Below are 22,577 nucleotides of genomic sequence, written 5' to 3'. Positions count from 1 at the left end.
ATCTTTTTTGCAGATGTCAAAAGATGACCACACAACAGTGCCAGGAATAAAATAGAGGATTAAAAAAAAAAAAAAAAATAATAATAATATAGCCAGGATACGATTTACTTGAATTTTGGCACTTAAACACTTCTCTGTTTAGTATCACTTTAGATTGAACTGTAACAGGCTATGGGAAATCAATTATTTGCAAATTCCTAACAAGCAGTAAAAACAAGTTTATTAACAGCAGCTCATGGACTTCTGTAGCTGCATACACTGTAGAGTTACTCATTCTGAAAGTTCATAGTACAAGACCCTATAACATTCTCAAGCATGAGGTTGGGCAACAACCTAGCAAGCAGAACTGTGCCAAAAGATCCAACAAGGGTCAACAGACCCACCTTGTTGGCTAACGTTGCATCTGCAGAAGACTGGACTAGAACTTTGAGAAGGTATGGGCAAAGGACCACTAGGCAGTTTTACAAAGCTGGGCAACTGTGGCTTGATGTTGGAATGCCCGGGAAACACCCACTGATCTGGTGGAATGAGCACGTAAAAGAGCAAGAGGTGTTTTTCCCTTTAGAGCTCTGGCAAGATGTCGTCTTACCCATCTAGCAAATGGTGGACTTGGAAGCAGGATGTCCCTCAAGGGCCCTGAGGGTAGGAAGAATAGGGAGTCTGTCTTCCTGAAGGAAGCGGTAAATTTGAGGTAGACCCTGATGGCTCTGACTATGTTCAGACAATGAAGAACAACTTCCATTGGATGCTTTGGAGTAGGGCACGAAGGGGGAAGGACTACATCTTAAGGTGGTGATTTCCACATCAGTGAAGACAAAGGGAAACTCTTGAGTGCAGGACTATCTTGTCCTTTTAAAGAATGAGGAATGACTCCTTACAAGACCAGCCTCTATCCCAGAGACATGTCAGATAAAACAGCTACCAAAAGCATAGATTAGCCTGAACTGAGACTAGGGAATTATTAGGAGATTCAGAGCTAGAAGATCCTTCGTCCTGGCCACAAACTGAGGTAGTTTGATGTAAAATCAAGAGGCAAATTATGTATTCATCCTATACATCAATGGCTGATGTAGGTACAGCCGTGGCATTGCAAAGTTCTACAATTTGATAATGAACTTTGCTTCTGTGCATGATCATGCAGCCAAGCCAGAGAAAGACTGGAATACTCCCCAGCCTGAGACTGGCATCCACTTCCAGTGATAAGGAAGTGAAGACTTCCCTACTGTTATGATTGAGCTAGAGATCCACCAATTTAGGTAACACCTTGCTGAACTGGGCAGCGGCATGGGTAAGTCAAGAGAAGGAGAATGCTTATTCCAGGTTAACAAGATGTTGTGCCGGAGAGGTCAAAATTGGGCAAATGGTACAGGCTCAAAAGGAGGCTACTATGAGGCCTATAACTCTTGTGGAGAATCTCATTGTGGGATGTCTCCTTGATCCTAAATCTTGAGCTGTGGGTGTCTGCTGACAGCTATAAGGGAGAGGAGTCATTCAGGCAAATGTAATCTAGATAACCTGCGACCTTGATGTCCCAAGTTCCCGAGATGGGCTAGGACCTTTGCAATTACTCTAGACCGAAAGGCAGCATGACAAAGTGGAAAAGGTTGTCTGCCACTGCAAAATGCTGAAAGGGCTGATGAGGTGGATAAAAGGGAATATGTAGTTGGGCATCTTGGATGTCTACAAATGTCAGGCAATCTTGTTGTCTCAGGGAACGTATTGTTGACCTTGCAGACTCCATGAAAAAGGTATTCGTTTAGGGATTTTTAGGTCCAAAATAGGACAAATACTCCTGAACAGGCTTGATTAAAAGCTTGAACCTGTCTTGTGATGTACTGGCAAAAATGCTCCCTGGGACAAGGGGTGGTTCAGGGCATTCTGCAGACCTGACTGTACTTGGGCAATACGGAATGCAGAAGCCATCATAACCTAAGCGCTGTTCCTCTGAATGGGTTAAAGAAAAGTACAACATTAAAGATAATAAAAATAAACTCCCCTTTCCTGTGCCTATGTATCTGCTTTGTGTGCTCAGGACCGCATGTTGTGTATAACCAGAAATGATCCAAATTACAGGGAAACCTCATCTTACCCCATCTACGTTGCTAGGCCCATTAGAGCCTAGCCTTTCCAGCCCTGTACAGGCGCAAAAAACAAAAATACCACCAAGATTGCAGCTGAGATTTTAATATAACCACTTGAAGACCCTGACATACCAGTACATCATATGGTACTAAATAGTTCAGGGCTTGCTCATGCCACATACCTTGGGGCTACAATAGTAGCCATTTCCAATGCAACCCCAACGCACAGCACAAAGCAAAATTATTTTTCTCCTATGTGGTCAGTTTACACCACAGCACTGGTGCTGTGAGCTAAAAAAAATATATATATATATATATATATATATATATATATATATATATATATATATATATATATATATATATATATATATATATATATATATACACTGCATACAGTTTTTTTTTTTAGTGTAGTAAGGTTGCGACACGAACAATCACATCACAACACTGCTGCAATGAATGTCCCTTGTGACATTTCAATAAAGTTCTGTGAAAAAAACCTTAACAGTGATGCATTGGGATCGACATGAACAATGTCCCCCAGTGCAAACCAGCAGGGATACATTCAGCCCAGCTCACTGGTATAAACAAGACCTAAGGATGTCCTCTACTGTGCCTGTAGCTACAGAGGTTAGTGAAGATTTGTTTTAAGGTCTGCTATATGATGCAGTAAGCTGAAAAGTAAGTTTTATTTTTCATTGATTAGCATACTGCAGTGAATATGAAATGTTTAGTAACCAATGTCTTACAACACTAACAAGATTTTCAACTTTTGTAAAAATGAGGTCCATTAACACCAAACCACATCAATAACATCAGCTGTTCAAAATTTTCTATGTAAAGTTTGTTTTAAGCACTCGGCACATACCTGTAGTAATTTGGTTTAAAAGGTCCATTCTTGTTCAGACCCAGGTACTTGGCCTGCTCATCTGATAGCTCAGTAAGGTGGGCATCAAACGTAGGAAGATGAAGGCTGGCCACATATTCATCTACAGGACAGAAATTACATGAAATTAGAGAGAAGACAACAAATTCCAAATCCTAACATTTCTAAAAAAACATTTTCTCAAGACACTCACCCATCTTCTTAGGCAACAGGTAGACATCCTGTTTATAGCGACCCTCAGGGGCATTGTAGAGTTCAATCAGAGCCAGTGCCTGGGAAAAGACAGATTTATTTCTTGCACTTCTACACAACCAACTCATTGTATAGCACTTATACATTACCATTAGGCCCTACTAAAATGCAGCTTACAAACTAACACATGCCCCTGTCATTCAAGCATGGGCATACATACTTTTGGGATGGACAGGTCAGATGTCCGTTTACCTACAAGCAGGTTTCTTGATAGTGGGAAGAAGCAAGAGCACTCAGAGTAAACGCATGGACTCACAAGCAAAGAATCAGTGTAGCAGTGAACCCAGAAATAAACCTCCTTTCTCTTTTAAAGAAATATTCTGCAATGGTTTTGTTAGTGTTGTAGTGAAGACTTCAATAACCACTGATAAAACTAAAAAAAAAAAAAAAACGCTGGTGGAATGAGGCAGGGTTTCAACTCAATGTGACTATAGCAGGACATCTACCTAAACCCATTCTGTAATGGGCTTTATAGTTGCAAACAGAAGCGACTGAAGAGGTCACCCATCTGCCCACTTTTCTTTCTCTTCTTGTGCATTAAAAAAAAAAAAAAAAACGGAATTTTTGTAAAATCTTACCTGTAAAATTCCTTTCTCTGAGTCCTCCGACAGTCGCCGCCTCTTCATATTCGTCACATATGGGGTATTAGACTTTGCTCCGAAGGAGTAGCTAGGCAACAGAATATGTTAACAATAAAGCTTTAACATATCCCACCCTCAAGGGGTGGTCCCCTCAGTCAATACCCTCCTACTTCCTGCAACCATATCTCAGTTTTAGTGGAATAGCAGTAGAGTATACATTCAAACCCCAAAAGAGGGGCGGGGGCGGCGACTGTCGGAGGACTCAGAGAAAGGAATTTTACAGGTAAGATTTTACAAAAATTCCGTTTTCTCTTACGTCCTCCGACAGTCGCCGCCTCTTCATATTCGTCACATATGGGGACGTCCCAAAGCAGTGCAAACATGAGGGGTGGGAAACGCATCCGCGCCGAAAGGCAACGCAGTCTCCACATCAAAGAAAGGAACCTTACCAAAGGAAGGAAACCAGCTGGGCAACAGCAAAAATAAGTGCTCAACAGGAGCAACAACCCAGGAAAAGACAAAAAACCAGGGTATACAAAACTTATCCCAACAGCCAGGAGTCCCCAACAAGGGACCCTAGGGAACAGCCGCACTAAGAACCTTGCGGCCAAAGGAAGCATCCGCCGATGCCTGAACATCTACTTTGTAGAATTTTGTGAAAGTGTGTACGGTCGACCAAGTCGCCGCCTTACACACCTGGGCTACAGAAGCCCCATGACGACAGGCCCAAGACGTACTCAGAGATCTAGTAGAGTGCGCCTTCACAGGCACAGGGGGAACCTTCCCCTGCAAGGCATAGGCCTGTTCAATGGTCTGCCTGATCCATTTGGCAATGGTAGAGGCGGAAGCCGCCATGCCCTTCCGAGGACCCTCTGGAAGAACAAACAAGGAGTCCGTCTTTCGAAAAGACTCAGTCGATTTAAGGTAAACCCTAATCGCCCGAACAACATCCAGAGAATGCAATCTCACCTCCTTTGGATGTTTAGGCTTCGTGCACAACGAAGGCAAAACAATATCCTCGTTAAGATGGAATTCCGAAACTCGTTTCGGCAGAAAAGAAGGATTAGGTCGCAAGACCACCTTATCCAAATGAACAACCAGGTACGGAGACTTGCAGGACAAAGCCGCCAGTTCCGACACTCTGCGAGCCGAAGTGATCGCCACCAAAAAGGCGACCTTTTTGGACAACATAGACAACGAGATCTCCCTGATCTGTTCAAAAGGAGCACGTTGTAACACAGACAGGACTAGATTCAAGTCCCAAGGGGGCAAAGGATCCCTCCTAGGAGGAACCAGATGCCGCACACCCTGAATAAAAGTGCCAACCAAGGAGTTGGAAGCCACGGGACGTTGAAACAGAACGGCCAGCGCAGACACCTGACCCTTTATCGTAGCCAGCGCCAAACGCTGATCGACACCCGTCTGAAGGAAAGACAGCACACGGGAAACCGAGTACGTGCGGGGTGAAAACCCCCTGGACTCACACCAGGCAAAATAGGCCTTCCAAGTACGGTAATAAACCTTTCCCGAGGAAGACTTCCTCGCGTTGATCAAGGTATGAACAACCTCTGGAGAGAGACCCTTCTCCTTCAGGACCTCGGTCTCAACAGCCAGGCCGTCAAAGCCAGCGACTGTAAAGCAGGATGGTAAATCGGTCCTTGAGACAGTAGATCGTCCCGAAGAGGCAGACGCCAGGGGGCGTCGACCGCCAGATTCACGAGGTCTGCGTACCAGGACCGGCGAGGCCAGTCCGGTGCCACAAGAATCACCGTGCTGCGTTCCGAGTGTAACCTGCGAAGGAACCGGGACAGCAACTGAATCGGTGGAAACGCGTACATCAGCCTGTACTGATGCCACGGGGCCACTAACGCGTCCGACGCGTCTGCCCGAGGGTCGCGCGTCCTTGCCACGAACCTCTTCACCTTGTAGTTGAGGCGAGACGCGAACAGGTCCACATCTGGAAGACCCCACTTCGCGCACAACATCTGGAAGACAGCCGGGTGGAGAGACCATTCCCCCTGATCCAGGGTCTGGCGACTCAGATAGTCCGCCTGCCAGTTCTCCACTCCCGGAATGTGAACCGCCGTTATCGCCGGGACATGAGTCTCGGCCCAAGACAGAATGTCGGCCACTTCTCGAGCCGCTCGGGCACTCCTGGTGCCCCCTTGGTGGTTGATGTAGGCCACCGCCGTGGCATTGTCCGTCTGCACCCGAACCGGGCAGCCCTGCAGCCGGTCCGTCCAGCGATGAAGACAGAGCCTTATCGCACGCAATTCCAGAATGTTGATCGGGAGGGAAGACTCCCCCTCCGACCAGGTCCCCTGGGCGGACAGAACGCCCAGAACACCACCCCAGCCCGACAGGCTGGCATCCGTGGTGATTATCGTCCACGAGATCGGACGAAACGACTTGCCCCCGGACACCAACGGGGACTGGAGCCACCACAGAAGGTTTTCCCTGGTGCGATGACTCAACGAGATCTGAAGATCCAGAGATTGAGGTCGCCCGTCCCACTTGGACAAGATCTCCGCCTGGAGACCCCGCGTGTGAAACTGCGCGAAAGGAATCGCCTCGAAAGCCGAGACCATCAATCCCAGACATCTCATACACGTCCGCAGAGACGAGTTCGGAACGTCCCTGAGGGACCTGACTTCCTCCTGAAGAGTCCTGAGTTTGTCTTCCGGCAGGAAGACCTTCGCCTGCACCGAGTCCAGTATCATTCCCAGATAGGGAAGACGAACCGACGGGCTCAGTGTCGACTTTGGAACATTTATCGTCCAACCGAACTCCTGCAGAGTTTGCATCGTGACAGACAGGTCCTTCTCCAGACCCTGACTGGTCGCAGACCGAATCAGAATGTCGTCCAGACACCCCAGGACAGAAATGCCCTGGGCTCTCAATAATGCCAGAACCGGTGCAAGCACCTTGGTGAAGACCCGCGGAGCCGAGGCGAGCCCAAAGGGCAACGCCACGAACTGGTAGTGATCCTCCGCAATGGCAAGTCGAAGGTATCTCTGATGACCCTCGAATATGGGGATGTGAAGATACGCATCCTTCAAATCGATGGAGGCCATGAATTCCCCCGGAACCAGGGCAGCCACCACCGAGCGCAGGGATTCCATGCGGAACTTGCGAACCCGCACAGAGCGGTTCAGAGCTTTCAAGTCCAGAATTGGACGAACCTTGCCCTCCTTTCTGGGCACGGTGAACAGATTGGAATAAAACCCCCGAAACCTGTCCCGATGAGGCACCGGAACCACCACTCCCTGAGCCCTCAGGTCCCGCACCGCCAGGTGCAGATCCCGCAGGCGCTCTGGAGACAGTTGTAGATTTGAGGGAAAAAATCTGCTCTCTGCCGAGAGAGAAACTCGATCTTGTAACCAGATCGAACGATTTCCAGAACCCATCTGTCCCGCACACGGGCCAACCAGGGCTGAAGAAAACCGAGCAAGCGTCCCCCCACCCCAAAACTGGGTGAGGGCGCCCCTTCAGGCCGAACTGTTATGGGCCGCAGGTCCGGATTGGCCGGACTTCTGTTTCCCAGACCAGGGTTTCTTCTGAGAGCCCTGGCCCTGGAACGGTTTGCCCTTGTAGTGCGGCCGAAAGGCACGAAAGGACCCCTGAGGGGGCCGAAAATGAGCATGCTTCTTCCCAGAAGCCCCCTTAGCCTTGGGGAAATGGGGCAAGAGAGTGCTCCTACCCCCGGTAATCCCCTTAATCAACACATCCAGGGACTCCCCAAAAAGGCGAGACCCATCATAAGGCAGATTGGCTAAGGTTTTACGTGAAGATTGGTCCACCGACCAACATTTCAACCAAACCAGGCGGCGAGACAACACCGCCACGCTGTGCACACGCGCGGCCAACGGAATCAGGTCCAGGTCCGCATCACACAGATACATGACACCCTGGTGGATCTGATCCACCATATCCAGGGTCGCCGCCGAGGCCGAATCGGCCACTAGGACGCGCCTAAGCATCTGCGTCCAACTTGCGATCGCCTGGGCCGCCATGAGAGAAGCAAACAGAGCCTTAAGCATAGAACCCGTAACAGAATAAGTATGACGGGCAAGAGACTCCAGTCTCCTATCCGTGGCATCACGGAAAACAGGGGATCCCTCTGCAGGGATCGCAGTGGCTTTGTTCAAAACCGCAATAGCATGATCCACTGGCGGAGGCACACACCACCGTTCATCAGTGGCAGGCGAGAAAGGATAACGCAGCTTAAATTTACTTGGTACCGCAAAAGGCTTGCGCAAATCGCGCCATTGGTCCTTAACAGCGCGCTGAAAATCAGCATTGCAGGGAAAAAACCTGCGGCGTCCTGCGTTTTCTCTGCGTCCCATAAGCCGCCAAGGCAGCTGGGGGACACACCTCGTCCTGCAAACGTAGCGTCTGCTTAATGGAAGCAATCAACTCATCCATGATTGCAAGCTCTTCAGGCGAGCCAGGGGGAGAATTATCAACCCCCTCAACTTCAGCCTCTACCTCAGACCCCACTAGATCAAGAGAGGAGCGGGACCCCGATAGGGGGGTCCCCGCCAGAACAGCCCCATCACCTTCACCCTCAGAATCAGAGGACAGAGCAACTCTGGGCCGTTTAGTAGATTGAGCAGCCACCAGCATTTGCACCTGTGCAGCAAGGCCAGCCACAATAGTGGCCAAATCCCCCCCTGGGGGGGAAACAGCGGTCCCCTGGCTTTCCACCAATACTGTGGGAAACTTGCCCTCCTGAGAATCCATTGCCCCTGTATGCCAGACAACCAAGGGTTAACTGCCCCCTTACAGCAAGCGCGGCAAGCGCAGCCCACCGCACCACACTCAGGCACAATGAGACCCCCACAGGGAATATACAGACTGAATACAGGCAATGGAACACAGGAATAGAAGGATAAAACCTGAGGAGACTCCGCTGCTGCTGCTGCCTCGATCGGTGCTTCCAGGAGAGAGGAAGTGATGCTGCCAGGGCGCTCTATGTAAGCCTATGGAGGCTACAAGAAAATGGCCGCCGTGCATGTAAACCATGCGGCCGGAGCGGGCGCCGGTAAAATGGCGCCGTTTGGCGCCGAAATCGCCGCTCCACAGTGCATAAAATCACACACAATATTATCCCATAATATGGATACATGTTAGATCGCCGCAGCGATCGCTGTATATGCCCCAACATGCCATTAAAAACATGCCCCACAGCACACAGCTCCTCACACTGCCCAGCCTGACATACTCAGTGTCATACAGCTCCCCCCCCCCTTGCAGCCCACAGCATGCAGCCGAGATATAGGGAGACAAGCAGTGTGATTAAAGGCAGGTTACACAGTCCCAGACTGAGACCCCCCCCAGACAGACAGGTCCCCACATAGATACACTTACCTCACATGGCGTGGGGAACCCGCACAGGCGAACAAGCCGCTGCACATGAGGCAGGGAGAGTCGCAATTCAAGACGCACACAATGGCGGTTCAGAAACCGCACAGCGTCCGGTGAGGTAGCCACCTCACCAATCATCCCTGCACCGAACAGGGATGGGTCGTTCACCGTGCCAGGAGCGTTACCTGGCTGAACGCTCGATGGCAGACTGGGAAGCCACTGACCCACGACCTGCGACCAGGGGGATCAGCCCGAGACCCAGTCCGCATGATCCTCTTCGTCCGAAGAACTAACTAATGCTGACAAAAATAACAGCTAAGTAAAGGTAGAGAGAAAACTCAAACAAAATATCAAAAAGAAGAAAGAGTCTGGGACAAAAAGTCCCAGCACAGAGAGAGCCAGCCACTCCTGACAAGCTAGACATTAAAACTGAGATATGGTTGCAGGAAGTAGGAGGGTATTGACTGAGGGGACCACCCCTTGAGGGTGGGATATGTTAAAGCTTTATTGTTAACATATTCTGTTGCCTAGCTACTCCTTCGGAGCAAAGTCTAATACCCCATATGTGACGAATATGAAGAGGCGGCGACTGTCGGAGGACGTAAGAGAAAATATGAATTCCTATTTCAAATCTTGGAAATGCTGTATATTAAAATCGCTTAGGCCTGGCTGCCAAGGCATTTTCTTTATACAAATGGTGGCATGAGGAATGTTAAGACGAAGAAAATTGAGTCTTTATGTAATCAAATCAAACAAATGTATGCATACATTTCTGATAAGATACTTACCTGTGTGGTCGCAGTAATAGACAGAACAAATGTTGGGACAGTGGAACAGCTTAGGTTGAGGAGGCGTCCCTGTTATACAATTTGAGATGCTATTAGTTTACAATATAAAATAAATTTAAAAACACATTACCAAGTTAGTCTGGCTCATTAAAAATGTATGTGGTAGTTTTCCGATCAAAATAATGAAATTACATATTAAAAAAAAAAAAAAAAATGAATTAAGGGGGGAAAGTGTTTCCACAGAGTACACCACAAGAGTGGCATGGGCTGTTGACCTCTGCAGGAATTCTGTGGCACGGAGCAGACAGCTAAACCAGCAGACCAGCTGTCCCAGTGTAATCTGTAGGAGTCCTGTATTGTTGCTATGTGTACCCATATTGCTGTATGACTTCACTGTTGTCTGTACTAAAAATATCAGAAATCGCAGAAATGTTCACTTTTGTGGAGTTGTAAAGTCAGGAAGGTTTATCTTACTGCATTCTATACATTAAGATATAAATCCTGTGTGCAGCAGCTCCCCTAGCACCCCTTATACGTACCTGTGCCCCCCCCCCTCTGTCCAGGAGTCCCTCGGCTGTCCTGGGATTCTCCCTCCTGATTGGCTGACATACAGCCGTGGTGCCATTGGCTCCCGCACCTGTCAAAGTCAGTGAGCCAATCAGGAGCGAGATGAGGCGGGGTCAAACGCCAGCTCAGTGTCTGAACAGAGACACGGAGCTGCAACTCTGCTCGGGTGCCCCCATAGCAAGCTGCTTGCTATATGGGCACTCAATAGGAGGGAGGGGCCAGGAGCAGGAATGAGGGACCCCGAGAAGAGGAGGATCCAGGCTGCTCTGCGCAAAACCAACTGCACAGAGGAGGTAAATATAACATGTTTATTATTTATTTTAAAAAACAAGATTTTACAGTCACTTTAACTAGGACTAAATTACACTGGTTTAACCAGAGACTCTCCCGTCCCATTCGATTTTTCCACCGACCAAAAAACTAGCATCCATCAGATAGTAACTTAATTTTTTTCCATATTAAACAAAGATGAAGCACACTTGGACGGGGATGAGCTCAGGCATGTTCGAGGTCGTATGTGTCAGATCTCACCAGGGAGTCGACACTGCACTCCGCTAATCACAGGCAGTGAGACATTTCCCGATCCACAGCTGCACAGATTGGGAAATGTCTCACTGCCTGTGATTAGTGCAGTGCAGTGTCGACTTCATGGTGGGATCGGGCATGTACAAACTTGAACATGCCCAAGCTCATCTCTACATTTGGATTATTCACATACACATTCAATTTCTCAAATTCAGGAGCACGTGGGTAAACATTACTGTAGTACACAATGAGCAAAGGATTAAACAAAAGTGAAACCAGAGATTACTTTCAGTGAAAGCAATACTGTATGTCAAAATGAATAGCGGATCCACACATATAGGCAATTGAAGTCGTATGTAAATTAACTTTTCCTGTAAAAAAGTCAAGCTTTGGCTCCCTCCTCATTTCCAAACTTTTCACCACATTAAAGGACCAACAGGACAATTTAGGCAGGTAGAGGGACAGGGGACAAGGCCTTTTAAATGTAGCTCGTGATCTGATTGTTTGGCACATCATTTTTTACTAGACAATGTGTTTCATACCTCTGCCAAAAGAACAATCCTTTTGCCGTCAGGCCAAATAACATGATCAACCTGAGACCTAACTCGCTCCCACGTCAACTCAGGAGTGCGCAGGCTTGCCTTGAAAAAACAAAACAAAATAAAATTTAGTTTGAAAATCAAGTGTACTGCAGAATACCAGTGGGGTATATTCTGTACAAAAGGCGTAAATGCCGTAAACATGGATGCAGCCATCAATTACAAAATTACCTTTTTACTTAAAATGTTACATTTTCTCAGTTTAAACATTTGATTAGGTTCTTTTTTTTCTATTGTGAACAAAATATGGGTTTAAAAAAGCAAAGTTAATTTCATAATATGTTACACCCGTATCCAGGGTGTAACATGTTACTAAATGAGCAGCCCCTGCACCATCCCTGAGCCTCCGCTGTGACAGCGGGTCGGAGATCTTCCCCCCGCACCCACTGTTACATTAAAAAAAAAAATTAGCTGTGCAGGGCTCTGCCCACGCCATTCAGTCACAGAATTCTGTGAATGGGAGAACTACAACTGCTGTCAGCCGAAGTAGTTCTTAACTGCCAGAGCACTGATGAGCACTCTTGGTAGTTTGATTCTTCCTGTGATTTAGTAACTGCCTGCCCGAACAATGTACAGGCAGAAAGCTACACTGAGTCTTGCAGGAGCCTTGCACTGTTTCCGTGATCTGCTGATAACAGGTGCAATGCCTTACAGGTTTCCTAATAAAAAGGAAATTAAATGCACATTTTTTTACCTGCTTATTGGTTGAACTAGATGGATCTTTTTTCAACCAGACTATGTAACCATTTTTTTTTTTTAAAAAGGCCTTTAAGAGATCTGGAAATAATTGCATTCTGTTTTATGTAGATTTTACACAGCATCCCAACTCTTTGGGAATTGGGGCTGTATGATAAAATACCAGCTGTAGCAGAAGAAAAAAAAATGTCAGCCTCTGGCCTATGGAGCCATGAGCCCTCTGGATTTTTATCCACCTGTAGAGTGTATTAGAGGAATTAGGGGTGCAAGACCAGGGCCATATTGGCTCACAGAAAAGAATGTCCAGCACATCACTGTTTGCTGGCCAATTGTGTACAAAAAAAAAAAAATGTACAGCATTGACAACTTGTCAAAAATACATCTTAAATTGTCCATTATTTTTATTTTTTTGCATGCTAGTCTCATACTGAAAATGAAGAGTTTACTAAAGTGCAGAAAATTCTCTTACGTCATAAAATTCGGAAGTGATGAAATGTGTTGTAGTGTATTTTTGGACAACTATACTGATTCAACGAAAATCATACGATCTAGTATAGTACGAGAAACTATGTGCTTTGTGCTTGCCCCATCGGATATCATCGAATGAACTGTAGTGATCGGCTCTCGAAAGCTGTGCACCAATGATCAGATTATCGTACGATCAATTCGAAAGCGGGGTTCTTCGTACAATTTTCTGATCCTGAATACAGGCCTTTAGCCCCATCAGCCAGATATTTTTAACAAAAAAAAAAAAAATGGATGGCGTTTATGCACATATTAGGCATGTTTTTTCTAATACAATAATGAGTTCTACTTGCCACATCTATTTCAGTGTTGGAATGTCCCATATTGCAGACAATGCAGCCATTCTTCATACGATCTAGGTGTTCCCTGGTCACCACATTCTTATTACCTGAACAGGTTACAGATTTTTATAATATGAACATTTTGCCATAAACAAAATAATTAAAAGTACTGCTAAAACATTCAAATTATATCAATTTGCTTCCAGCAGTCACAAGTACAAACAAAACTATATTAATCTGGCTATTAATGAAACGTGTAGCTTGTTTTAAGGTATGAAAGTAACAGCTGCACAGAGAAGCACCCCGTGTTGCCACTAGAGCTCTTTGAAGATTCTATACCAATATAGACTTAGGCTGGCCATACATTATACAAATTTATTACGTTATACAAATTTATTGAACGATTTTCCTTTAGATTTATCAAAACCATATAATTTGAGGACAAACCTAAGCACTTTCAATTTTTATGCAATCAGGCTGGTCCTTGCACTACATAGTTGAAGGTAAATCTAAAGGAAATGGAAGAAAATTGTATGTTTGGCCAGCCTTACACAAAATTGGCATCTCTATAAAGCTAGACACACCCCCTGTGTAACAGAACCTTGGGCATCCACCCAATACAATCATCATCATAGGAAAGCCTCAGAAATAAACTGACCTATCCAGTACTAGAGATTTACGAATTCTTATTTGAGAACTGGACAGAGATATTAATGGTCTAAATTATGGAGCAACAGAACAGCAAGAAATCTAACTGGGATAGCTAGAAATGTTCATACAGTAACACTGTAAGATTAACTAGATAGGGCCAAGTTACCTGTGCAAGTGATGACAATGTCCACCTGTCTGATGACCTCATTCAGCTTCACAAGCCTGAAGCCATCCATACTAGGAAACACAACATAAAAGGTTTGAACACCTATGCTTGTTACATGACATACCTAATATTCTACTATATTATGGCCCCCCATAATGATTCTTAAAACAAGGACAGACACAATATTGCTTACCAGGCTTGAAGAGCACAGATGGGATCAATTTCTGTCACATAGACAATGGAGCCCATAGCCTTAAGGGCTGCACAACATCCTTTACCCACCTAAAGGACAAAATATCACCAGGTAACCAAAATCATAAAGAAGTGAAATTATTATGTTATTAGTTAACAAGCTGCATTCTAAAGCAGATGATTATATTCATTTGTATGCCCTGCTCATATACACAGCTGGTTTACTAAAATAGTGTAAATAGCCAGTGACTTTTACACACTCACCTCGCCATAACCACACACCACCACCTGCTTCCCTCCAAACATCATGTCTGTTGTCCGTTTAAGACTGCAAAAGTAAATTCAACAATACATTTTTCTTTAGGTTATTCATACATAAGGAAGTCTACAAATACAATTTACTGATATATGGGCCACAAAATGATTAATTGGTCACAAATGCTCATAAACACCCCCCCCCCCCAAAAAAAACCCCCAAAAACCATGACCATATGAAAGCAGACTACGGCATCCACATCCGTGTGTTTAGAACATGTATAACTCAAACCAATCACACAAAGTTGCCAGATTTGCAAGCCTTATTTATATACATCTCAACTGCACTAGATTTTAAACTGGTTTGGGACGTATCCTATTGCACCAAACCATCCACCACCATTCCTCTGGGTAGGAAACCACTCACCGCCAATACTGTACAATTTGTATCTTCACTTACCCCCCAATGCTGAAGAGGAAATACCATTAAGTTACAGGTGGTTGAACAGGAGAAGGTACCCAAGATATCATGTGCAAAGGTCTTAAAGTGTTTGTTACCACCCCCCAAAAAAAAAAAAAAAAAAATAGGGAGATCCTGTTTCCTTATAGCAGGTTAAACAGGAAACTAAAAAAAACCTGGCTGATCCTGCCAGTTTCTGCCCTCCCCGTGTAAACTGACCATGGTATATTATGGCTTCTGCAGTGTTTCCTCTGCCCCTCCCCTCCCTTTCAGCTCAGGAGTCTGTCTCAAGCTCCGAAAGGTTTTTATGTGGGATGGTAGGTAGACTTCACAGCTTTTTATAGCTTGGGAATAACTGAACCAAAGTGCCCCCCCCCCCCCTCTCAAAACCTGGGCTTCAACACCAGCAGCCGTAAAGAAAGGTGGTAAATCAGTTCTTGGGCTATGCGATTTTGTTGAACCCACAGAGCACTTTGATCAAGTCAAAGTACTGCATCTGTCAGGCCCAATTCAGAGTTAGAGTATCCCCAGAATGCCTCATCTCAAGCCTGTGTAAGAGACTCGGACATGAGGAAAAGCTTACATCAGGTTGTACTGATCTCACGGGAGCCACCACAACATCCATCGTCTCCACTAAAGCTCTGCACCTGTAGAATAACTTTTCCAGTCTGTTGAACCTGAAGGCCAGGAGGTCCACATCTAGCATCACCCACCTGTGACACAGGTTACTAATTATTTCCAGGTGTGGGGACCATTTCCCTGGGTCCAGGCTTGGTTGGCTGCAGTAGGCTGCTTGCCAAATATTTATGTCCAAGAAGTGAACAGCCGAACATGAACTTCTTAGCAGGACTTCTTGCTGCAGAAAGACATCTGGCTTCTTTCTAATGGTTTGTGTACGCCATTATGGTGGCGTTCTCTGACTGAAACCGGATTGGATGACTTTCTACTCAGGAGGCCCAACGTTGTAGACAACCATACTGCCAAGAGTTTCAGAATGTTTGGGAGATGAGCTTTATCTGCCTTCCAAGTGGAGGCTTGGGCTCCTTCAGCCAGGGCAAATAAGTACGTTTACCCCCAATGGCATCTTATGAGGGCGATCAAAAGCAACTTTAAACAGATGCTCACCCTCAAAAGGCATGTACAGAAAATATTTTACACTACTGATCACAGAGCAACATTTTAACCAGGGGCTTCTCTGTATAACCACCCATATGAAACTTTCAGCAAAGATGGCTATATCAACGAATCCATCAAAGGAATATTTAAGGGCATTCACCATGAGCAGTCAGTGCTCTACAAAGAAAGGATCAGTATAAATAGAAGCTGGATTCTTAAACATGAGTTTAGTCCAATCCCTTAATGGTTGACAGCCTAACGTCATGGCCAAGGTAGGTTGCAATGCAGGGCCTGCTAGAGAAAATAAGGATTCTGAAACCTTGATACGTTTGTCATCGGGATTCTTAAACACGGATGCATCCCTCAAAAGAATAGTCAGTGATTTTCAGGTGGAACACAACCATATCAAGTGGAAACAGTCTTCCGCTCAAAGGTTTCTTCAAAACAGATGTTCTGTAAAAAGTTAAAGTATGATTTATTAGGAGTTTTCCAGTCTCCAGAAAGAATGTCTAAGTAAGGGATGTACCAGAAAGGTTTTTGGGCATCTCTTGAATCCTAGACTAATACCAATTCAACTAGAAGCTACAGGCTGATCTTCTTGTAAGGTGGTACTCACCACATCAATCTAAACAGTTTAAACAGTTACAGTTTCTTTTAGACTTGGAGGTATGCCACCTGCCTGAGCCTTCTGAGGGACAAAATAATCCAACAAGGATTTGAAAGACTTAATTTCACTCAGCAGCAGAAGGCTCAGAGGCTGCTACAGCTGCAGGTATAAAGTCAATGATTACATGGCGCTCTCTGATGGGTGGCATACCATGAGGTAAAGAGGTAAAAATATAGAAAGTAAAAAATGGGTAGAAAAATATATATAAAAAAAAAATAAAATAAAAAAAAAAAAATTAAATAAAAAAAAGGATGAGGTGGAAGGGGGGGAGGGGGCCCACGAAAGCGGCTGCCAGCTGGAGCAAGGAGAGGCTCTGAGGAGAATAAACAAAAAGAAAGCAGCGCTAGCTTAGTGAAGCATAAGGTTTATTAATAAAAAAAAAAAACACATAGTGACTTACTCTTAGGTAAGTAAAGGCCGGTTCGGTAGGTAAATGGGATCATCCATCTTTTTGTCCTGGATACCGTTGCAGAAAGGAGGGGTGCAGGGTGCCGGTGGTGCGTGGAGGCTGTTGTCTGGCAGCCTGTCTGATGGTGCTGTGGTGGTGGACTCAATGGGGCTCCACTTCCTACTTCCTGTCAGTCCGACATCACTTCCTGTGAGGTGGAGGGAAAGATGGGCGTTGCTAGCTTTCGGAGCATCCGTGCTCCTTCATTAGGCGGTGGCTTATCAGGGACAGGGAATATATACCCTGTTGATAAGTAGCTCATTAGAGCATAAGTCCAGAGAGGGTGGGTCCCAAAAGGGGTGGGCCGAGGTGCTAGTGTGGCTTCAAACAAACTCTGCATTAGGTTAAACAGGGAAAATCCCTGGAGGCATGACAGGAGCCATGATAAGTCCATATAACAAGCATATACATGAATACAACGGTGGGGAAACACAGAATATCATATAACGAGAGGGAAAAAAAAAAAAAAAAAAAAAGGAAAGAAAACTCTTGAACTTATAAGGGTAATGTGCCAAGGTGCACCTGGGACAGTGCATACCCTAGCAATGGGGTTATGAGTGTGAGGTGTATGGCAATAAGTGGGCGATGTCACCAGAGTATCAAAAAAAAAAAAAAAAAAAAAAAAGGATGTATGGTCACAAGTACAGGACATGATTTTGGGGGTTCACCCGGTATGGGTATATGTTTGTGGAAGTTCACCACCTATGACCCCCAAATGGGGTAGGGCAATTGGTAGGCGCACTTGCTTGCCATTACTTAGCCCATGGGGGGGGGGGGGGGGTGACAATATTGCAGTACACCCAAAGGTGTGGGAATGGAGATCAAGATGATAATGAACGGGTAAGATTAAAAAAGAAAGATTATATGATATTCTGTGTTTCCCCACCGTTGTATTCATGTATATGCTTGTTATATGGACTTATCATGGCTCCTGTCATGCCTCCAGGGATTTTCCCTGTTTAACCTAATGCAGAGTTTATGTTTGAAGCCACACTAGCACCTCGGCCCGTCCCTTTTGGAACCCACCCTCTCCGGACTTATGCTCTAATGAGCTACTTCTCAACAGGGTATATATTCCCTGTCCCTGATAAGCCACCCCCACCGCCTAATGAAGGAGCACGGATGCTCAGAAAGCTAGCCACGCCCATCTTTCCCTCCACCTCACAGGAAGTGATGTCGGGCTGATAGGAAGTAGGAAGTGGAGCCCCATTGAGAGTCCTCCACCACCACAGCACCATCAGACAGGCTGCCAGACAACAGCCTCCACGCACCACCGGCACCCTGCACCCCTCCTTTCTGCAACGGTATCCACGACAAAAAGATGGATGATCCCATTTACCTACCGAACCGGCCTTTACTTACCTAAGAGTAAGTCACTATGTGTTTTTTTATTAATAAACCTTATGCTTCACTAAGCTGGCGCTGCTTTCTTTTTGTTTACAGCTGCAGGTATGTCAAGACATCAATTCTGAAGGGAAAGGCGTTTAAGTACTTTTAAAGCCTATGCGTTTAGAGTCAGAGATAAAAGTTGCAATTTGGCACATAAACGCTTGCATAAGCAAGGAGGAGAACTCTTCCCTTGATAAGGCGGAGGAGGGTGGCTACAACAAACGGGAGCTAAGAAAGACTCGGAGAAAAGCATGGACTCAAACTGAACAATGCTTTATATGCAAGTCCAGTACCTTAACCAGGTGTCAACTACAGTAATGGGGAGATCTCTTAAAAAAACAGGAATTTGACCAGCTAGCCTGAGAAGTTTGACAGTCACAAGGATGATCGGTTTGTAAATTTTATAATAAAGTCACCGAATAAAGGCAAGCCTTCAGTGTAAAACCACCAAGACCTGCAAACTCCGAAAAGATGGCTTAGACTGCACTAAAGTGGACTGCTGCAATCAAGGAGAAAACCGCTCTCATTTGGGCATAAGAGCTGCAGACAAACAAAACAATAAAAACTTTTTGAAAAAAAAAAAAAAGTCTTTCAGAGATGGCAGGGAAACCACATCTGATAACTGATCCAAAGAGCAATTCCACTAGAAAAGTACAACACGCCTGTGTCGGATTTTGCAGGGAGGGGAAAACAAACATTAGTGAACTGTGGTTCAGAGGTACTCCCTTAAAGAAAAAAAGTTAACCTTTTGGAACATGAATATTTAATATGAAGTCTGCAGGAGTCCTGCATTGCACCCGTGATAGTCTGATCATGGGGGCAATGCCTTAGTCTCAAAGAAAAAAAGAATAAATGCACTTTTTTACATGAAAACTACGTGCATTCTTTTTTTTTTTTTTTTTTTAAATGGTGAACTCATCTTTTAAGAAATGCCATACACACAAGAGTCAACTCGTGGTCCCTATAAGGCACTCCCTACACACAAGCAGCAAAGGGGGGACTAAGGCCTTTGGGTCGTTCGCATTCAGCAGGAGGGTCACTCTGCAGATGTAGCAGTAAGGCAAAAGAAAAAAAGCTAAGGTTTAGGACAGAAAAAACAAATCCCCCCAACTGCTTAGATGTACTACAATTTTAAAAGATGAGGAGGCCTGTAACAGGACCAGGACAGGTTCAGTACTGTACCCTCTAACACGAGGCAAGAGGTTGGAGTGGTGTAATCTATATGTGCATGTGTGTACACCTTCACCTTTTAGAACTGAAAATTCATCATTGTTTTTGTAAAGTTTGTAGCAGAAAATAAAAAGGGAGGGCTCTCCAATGTGCTGAATTTGCAAAGTACAAAACCGAAATAGAAAGCCCAGATTTTTCCATTTTTTTATTGGATAGGTTTTATTGCAGAAGGTAAAATTTATTTTTCCAAAATTGTAGATTTTTTTTTTTGTTCAGGGCAGCAAAAAACAAGAAAAAAAAAACCTGCAGAGGTGATCAAATACCACCAAAAGGAAGTTCCATTTGTGGGCAAAAAGAGACCATTTTACTTGGGTAAATTTACATGTTTCCCCTTAAACCACTCAAGTGTTGCTCTAGCAGTGTGTTTGGGGTTATTGTCCTGCTGGAAGGTGAACCTCTGTCCTAGCCTCAAATCTCACACAGAGTGGTTCAGGTTTTGCGCAAGAATATCCCTGTATTTAGCACCATCCATCTTTCCCTCTACTCTGACCAGTTTCCCAGTCCCAGCTGCTGAAAAACTTCCCCACACCATGATGCTGCCACCACCATTCTTCACTGTGGGGATGGTGTTCTTTGGGTGATGTGATGTGTTGGGTTTGTGACAGACATAGCGTTTTCTTTGATGGCTGAAAGGTTAAATTTTAGTCTCATCAGACCAGAGCACCTTCCTCCATACATTTTGGGAGTCTCCCACATGCCTTTTCGCAAACTCAAAACATGCCATTTTGTTTTTCGCAAACTCAAAACATGCCATTTTGTTTTTTTGCTGAAAGTAATGGATTTCTTCTGGCCACTCTGCCATAAAGCCCAACTCTATGGAGCCTATGGCTTATTGTCATCCTATGTACAGATATGCCAGTCTCTGCTGTGGAACTCTGCAGCTCCTCCAGGGTTACCTTCGGTCTCTGTGCTGCCTCTCTGATTAATGCCCTCCTTGCCTGGCCTGTGAGTTTTGGTGGGCAGCCGTCTCTTGGCAGATTTGCTGTTGTGCCAAGTGTGACGAGACAAATCTCGCCACTGGGCGTTGGAGAAGCCTGGTTGCTCGCCTCCTACAATGTGACTATGGACTCTCTCATCAGCCCATGCTGAACGTAAACCCCATGGCGATTTGACTGTGTTTGTGGCACCTGAGCGCTGTTTGGATATGTTGAGCGCTCAGATCCAGGCTATCTGGGGATGGGTTGAATGTGGGGGTTCTGTTCAGACTGGGAGTTATGCATTTTTGTGTTTCTATAACCATGTGGCTAATGGAGTCTTGCCTCTATCCTGGAAGCTAAACCTAATTATATCTTCCATTGTCTCCAGGATAGAGGTCGCTGTGAAAACTAGCTTTAGCTGCAGAGAGAGGGGGGGGGGGATTGTTTCCAGCAGCCCCCTCCTGAGGAATGTCTACTGATTAACTGAGTGCTTTTGTCTAGATTGGGACAGTGTGTTGGTTGGGTCCGAGACTATTGATAAACATGTTAATGAGCAGACCTGAGCTATCTGTGGATGTTTTGCTTCTGTGAGTCTGTAATGTGATACATGTCTGCCTGCGTCACAGTCTTCCATTTGGTCCCCTAGGGGAGTGTCCACCAGGTGGGAGACCTGCATAAATACAGGGGCAGGTAGCCCTCAATAAACAGACCACTGCTTGACCCACAACACGGAGCTTTGTCTCGTTCTTGGGGGGATTCACTGTATGCTGTTGGAGACTGATTGCTAGGAGTGTAAGCTGATGTATGCTTTTCCTGTTCGTCTGCTAGCAGCTATCCGTGAGGTTCCAGGTTGGAGTGCTATTTTGTATCCAGTTCGGGAGTTTGGTGTTCTGCAGTAGCTGTGCCTGTCTCTCACAAAGGGGCATATCGCCTAAACGGATTTTAACCCCTTGTCTGCTGAAACGGTCCGTTACACCAAGTTCTTTCCATTTGGTTTTGATAGATTTGATGGCGCTCCTGGGGACCATCAAATGTTTGGATATTTTTTTATAACCTAACCCTGACTTGTACTTAACAACATTTCCCCTCGTTTGGAGAGTTCCTTGGTCTTCATGGCAGTGTTTGGTTAGTGGTGCCTCTGGGGCATTTCAAAAAAGGTGTGTATATGTAATGACAGATCATGTGACACTTAGATTGCACACAGGTGATCATTTCACTAATGTGACTTCTGAAGGTAATTGGTTGCACCAGAGCTTTTTTATGGGCTTCATAAAGGGGTGAATACATACGCACATGCCAATTTTCTGTTTTCTATTTCTAAAAAATTGTTTTATGTATAGATTTTTCTCATTTCACTTCAACTTAGACTATTGGGTTCTGATCCACCACATAAAATTCAGATTAACAAAAACATTGAACTTGAGGCTGTAATGTAACAAAATAGGTAAAAAGTCAAGAAGGGTAAATACTTTTGCAAGGCACTGTATGTATGCTCAGTACTTAAAGCGGTAGTAAAATCGCGGCCTAAAAACTAAAAAAAAAAATAAATAAAAAAACATGCAAGACAACGGCATAATGCATACAACCCCTCTATGAAATGCTTACTTTAGAATGAAGCCCTCCAGCGGCACACTGTCTCCGCTGACAGGGCTTCCATCTTCACCCGGTCCTTCCTCATGGGTTCTCGTGCGCTGTTTGACTGGCCGACCAGCGATGTCACTTCTGCTCATGCGAGCAGGAGTCATGACCACGGCACGGGTATGCCATTCCTTCAGAGCACATGCGCCCGTGCCCCTACAGGCTGCATGCAGCGTGAATATCTCCTAAACAGTGAAAGTTTAGGAGATATTCACTGTACCTACCATATTATAGCACAGCTTGTAGGTACAAGATAAAAAAGATTTTACTTCCACTTTAAACAAAGGAAGTTCCACT

The 22,577-nt window shown here is 45.3% G+C and overlaps 1 protein-coding gene across 1 annotated transcript in view; it reads right to left on the bottom strand.

Moving 5' to 3' along the window:
* AHCYL2 (adenosylhomocysteinase like 2) overlaps window positions 1–22,577 on the bottom strand; it is a 205,250-nt gene that overhangs the window by 2,129 nt on the left and 180,544 nt on the right. The window contains exons 9-16 of the mRNA XM_082256714.1: window positions 14,425–14,488; window positions 14,162–14,250; window positions 13,969–14,039; window positions 13,164–13,258; window positions 11,593–11,691; window positions 9,959–10,027; window positions 3,164–3,242; window positions 2,953–3,073 (exon numbers count right to left, since the gene is read on the bottom strand). Of these exons, the coding sequence (XP_082112840.1) occupies window positions 2,953–3,073; window positions 3,164–3,242; window positions 9,959–10,027; window positions 11,593–11,691; window positions 13,164–13,258; window positions 13,969–14,039; window positions 14,162–14,250; window positions 14,425–14,488 (687 nt within the window). The remainder of the gene's footprint in view (window positions 1–2,952; window positions 3,074–3,163; window positions 3,243–9,958; window positions 10,028–11,592; window positions 11,692–13,163; window positions 13,259–13,968; window positions 14,040–14,161; window positions 14,251–14,424; window positions 14,489–22,577) is intronic.

Source organism: Pelophylax lessonae, assembly GCF_965119305.1.
Source record: "Pelophylax lessonae genome assembly, chromosome: 4".
Classification (NCBI taxonomy): domain Eukaryota; kingdom Metazoa; phylum Chordata; class Amphibia; order Anura; family Ranidae; genus Pelophylax; species Pelophylax lessonae.
The sequence above is the reverse complement of the archived record's forward strand: the minus strand, read 5'-3'. Positions and strand labels throughout refer to the sequence as shown.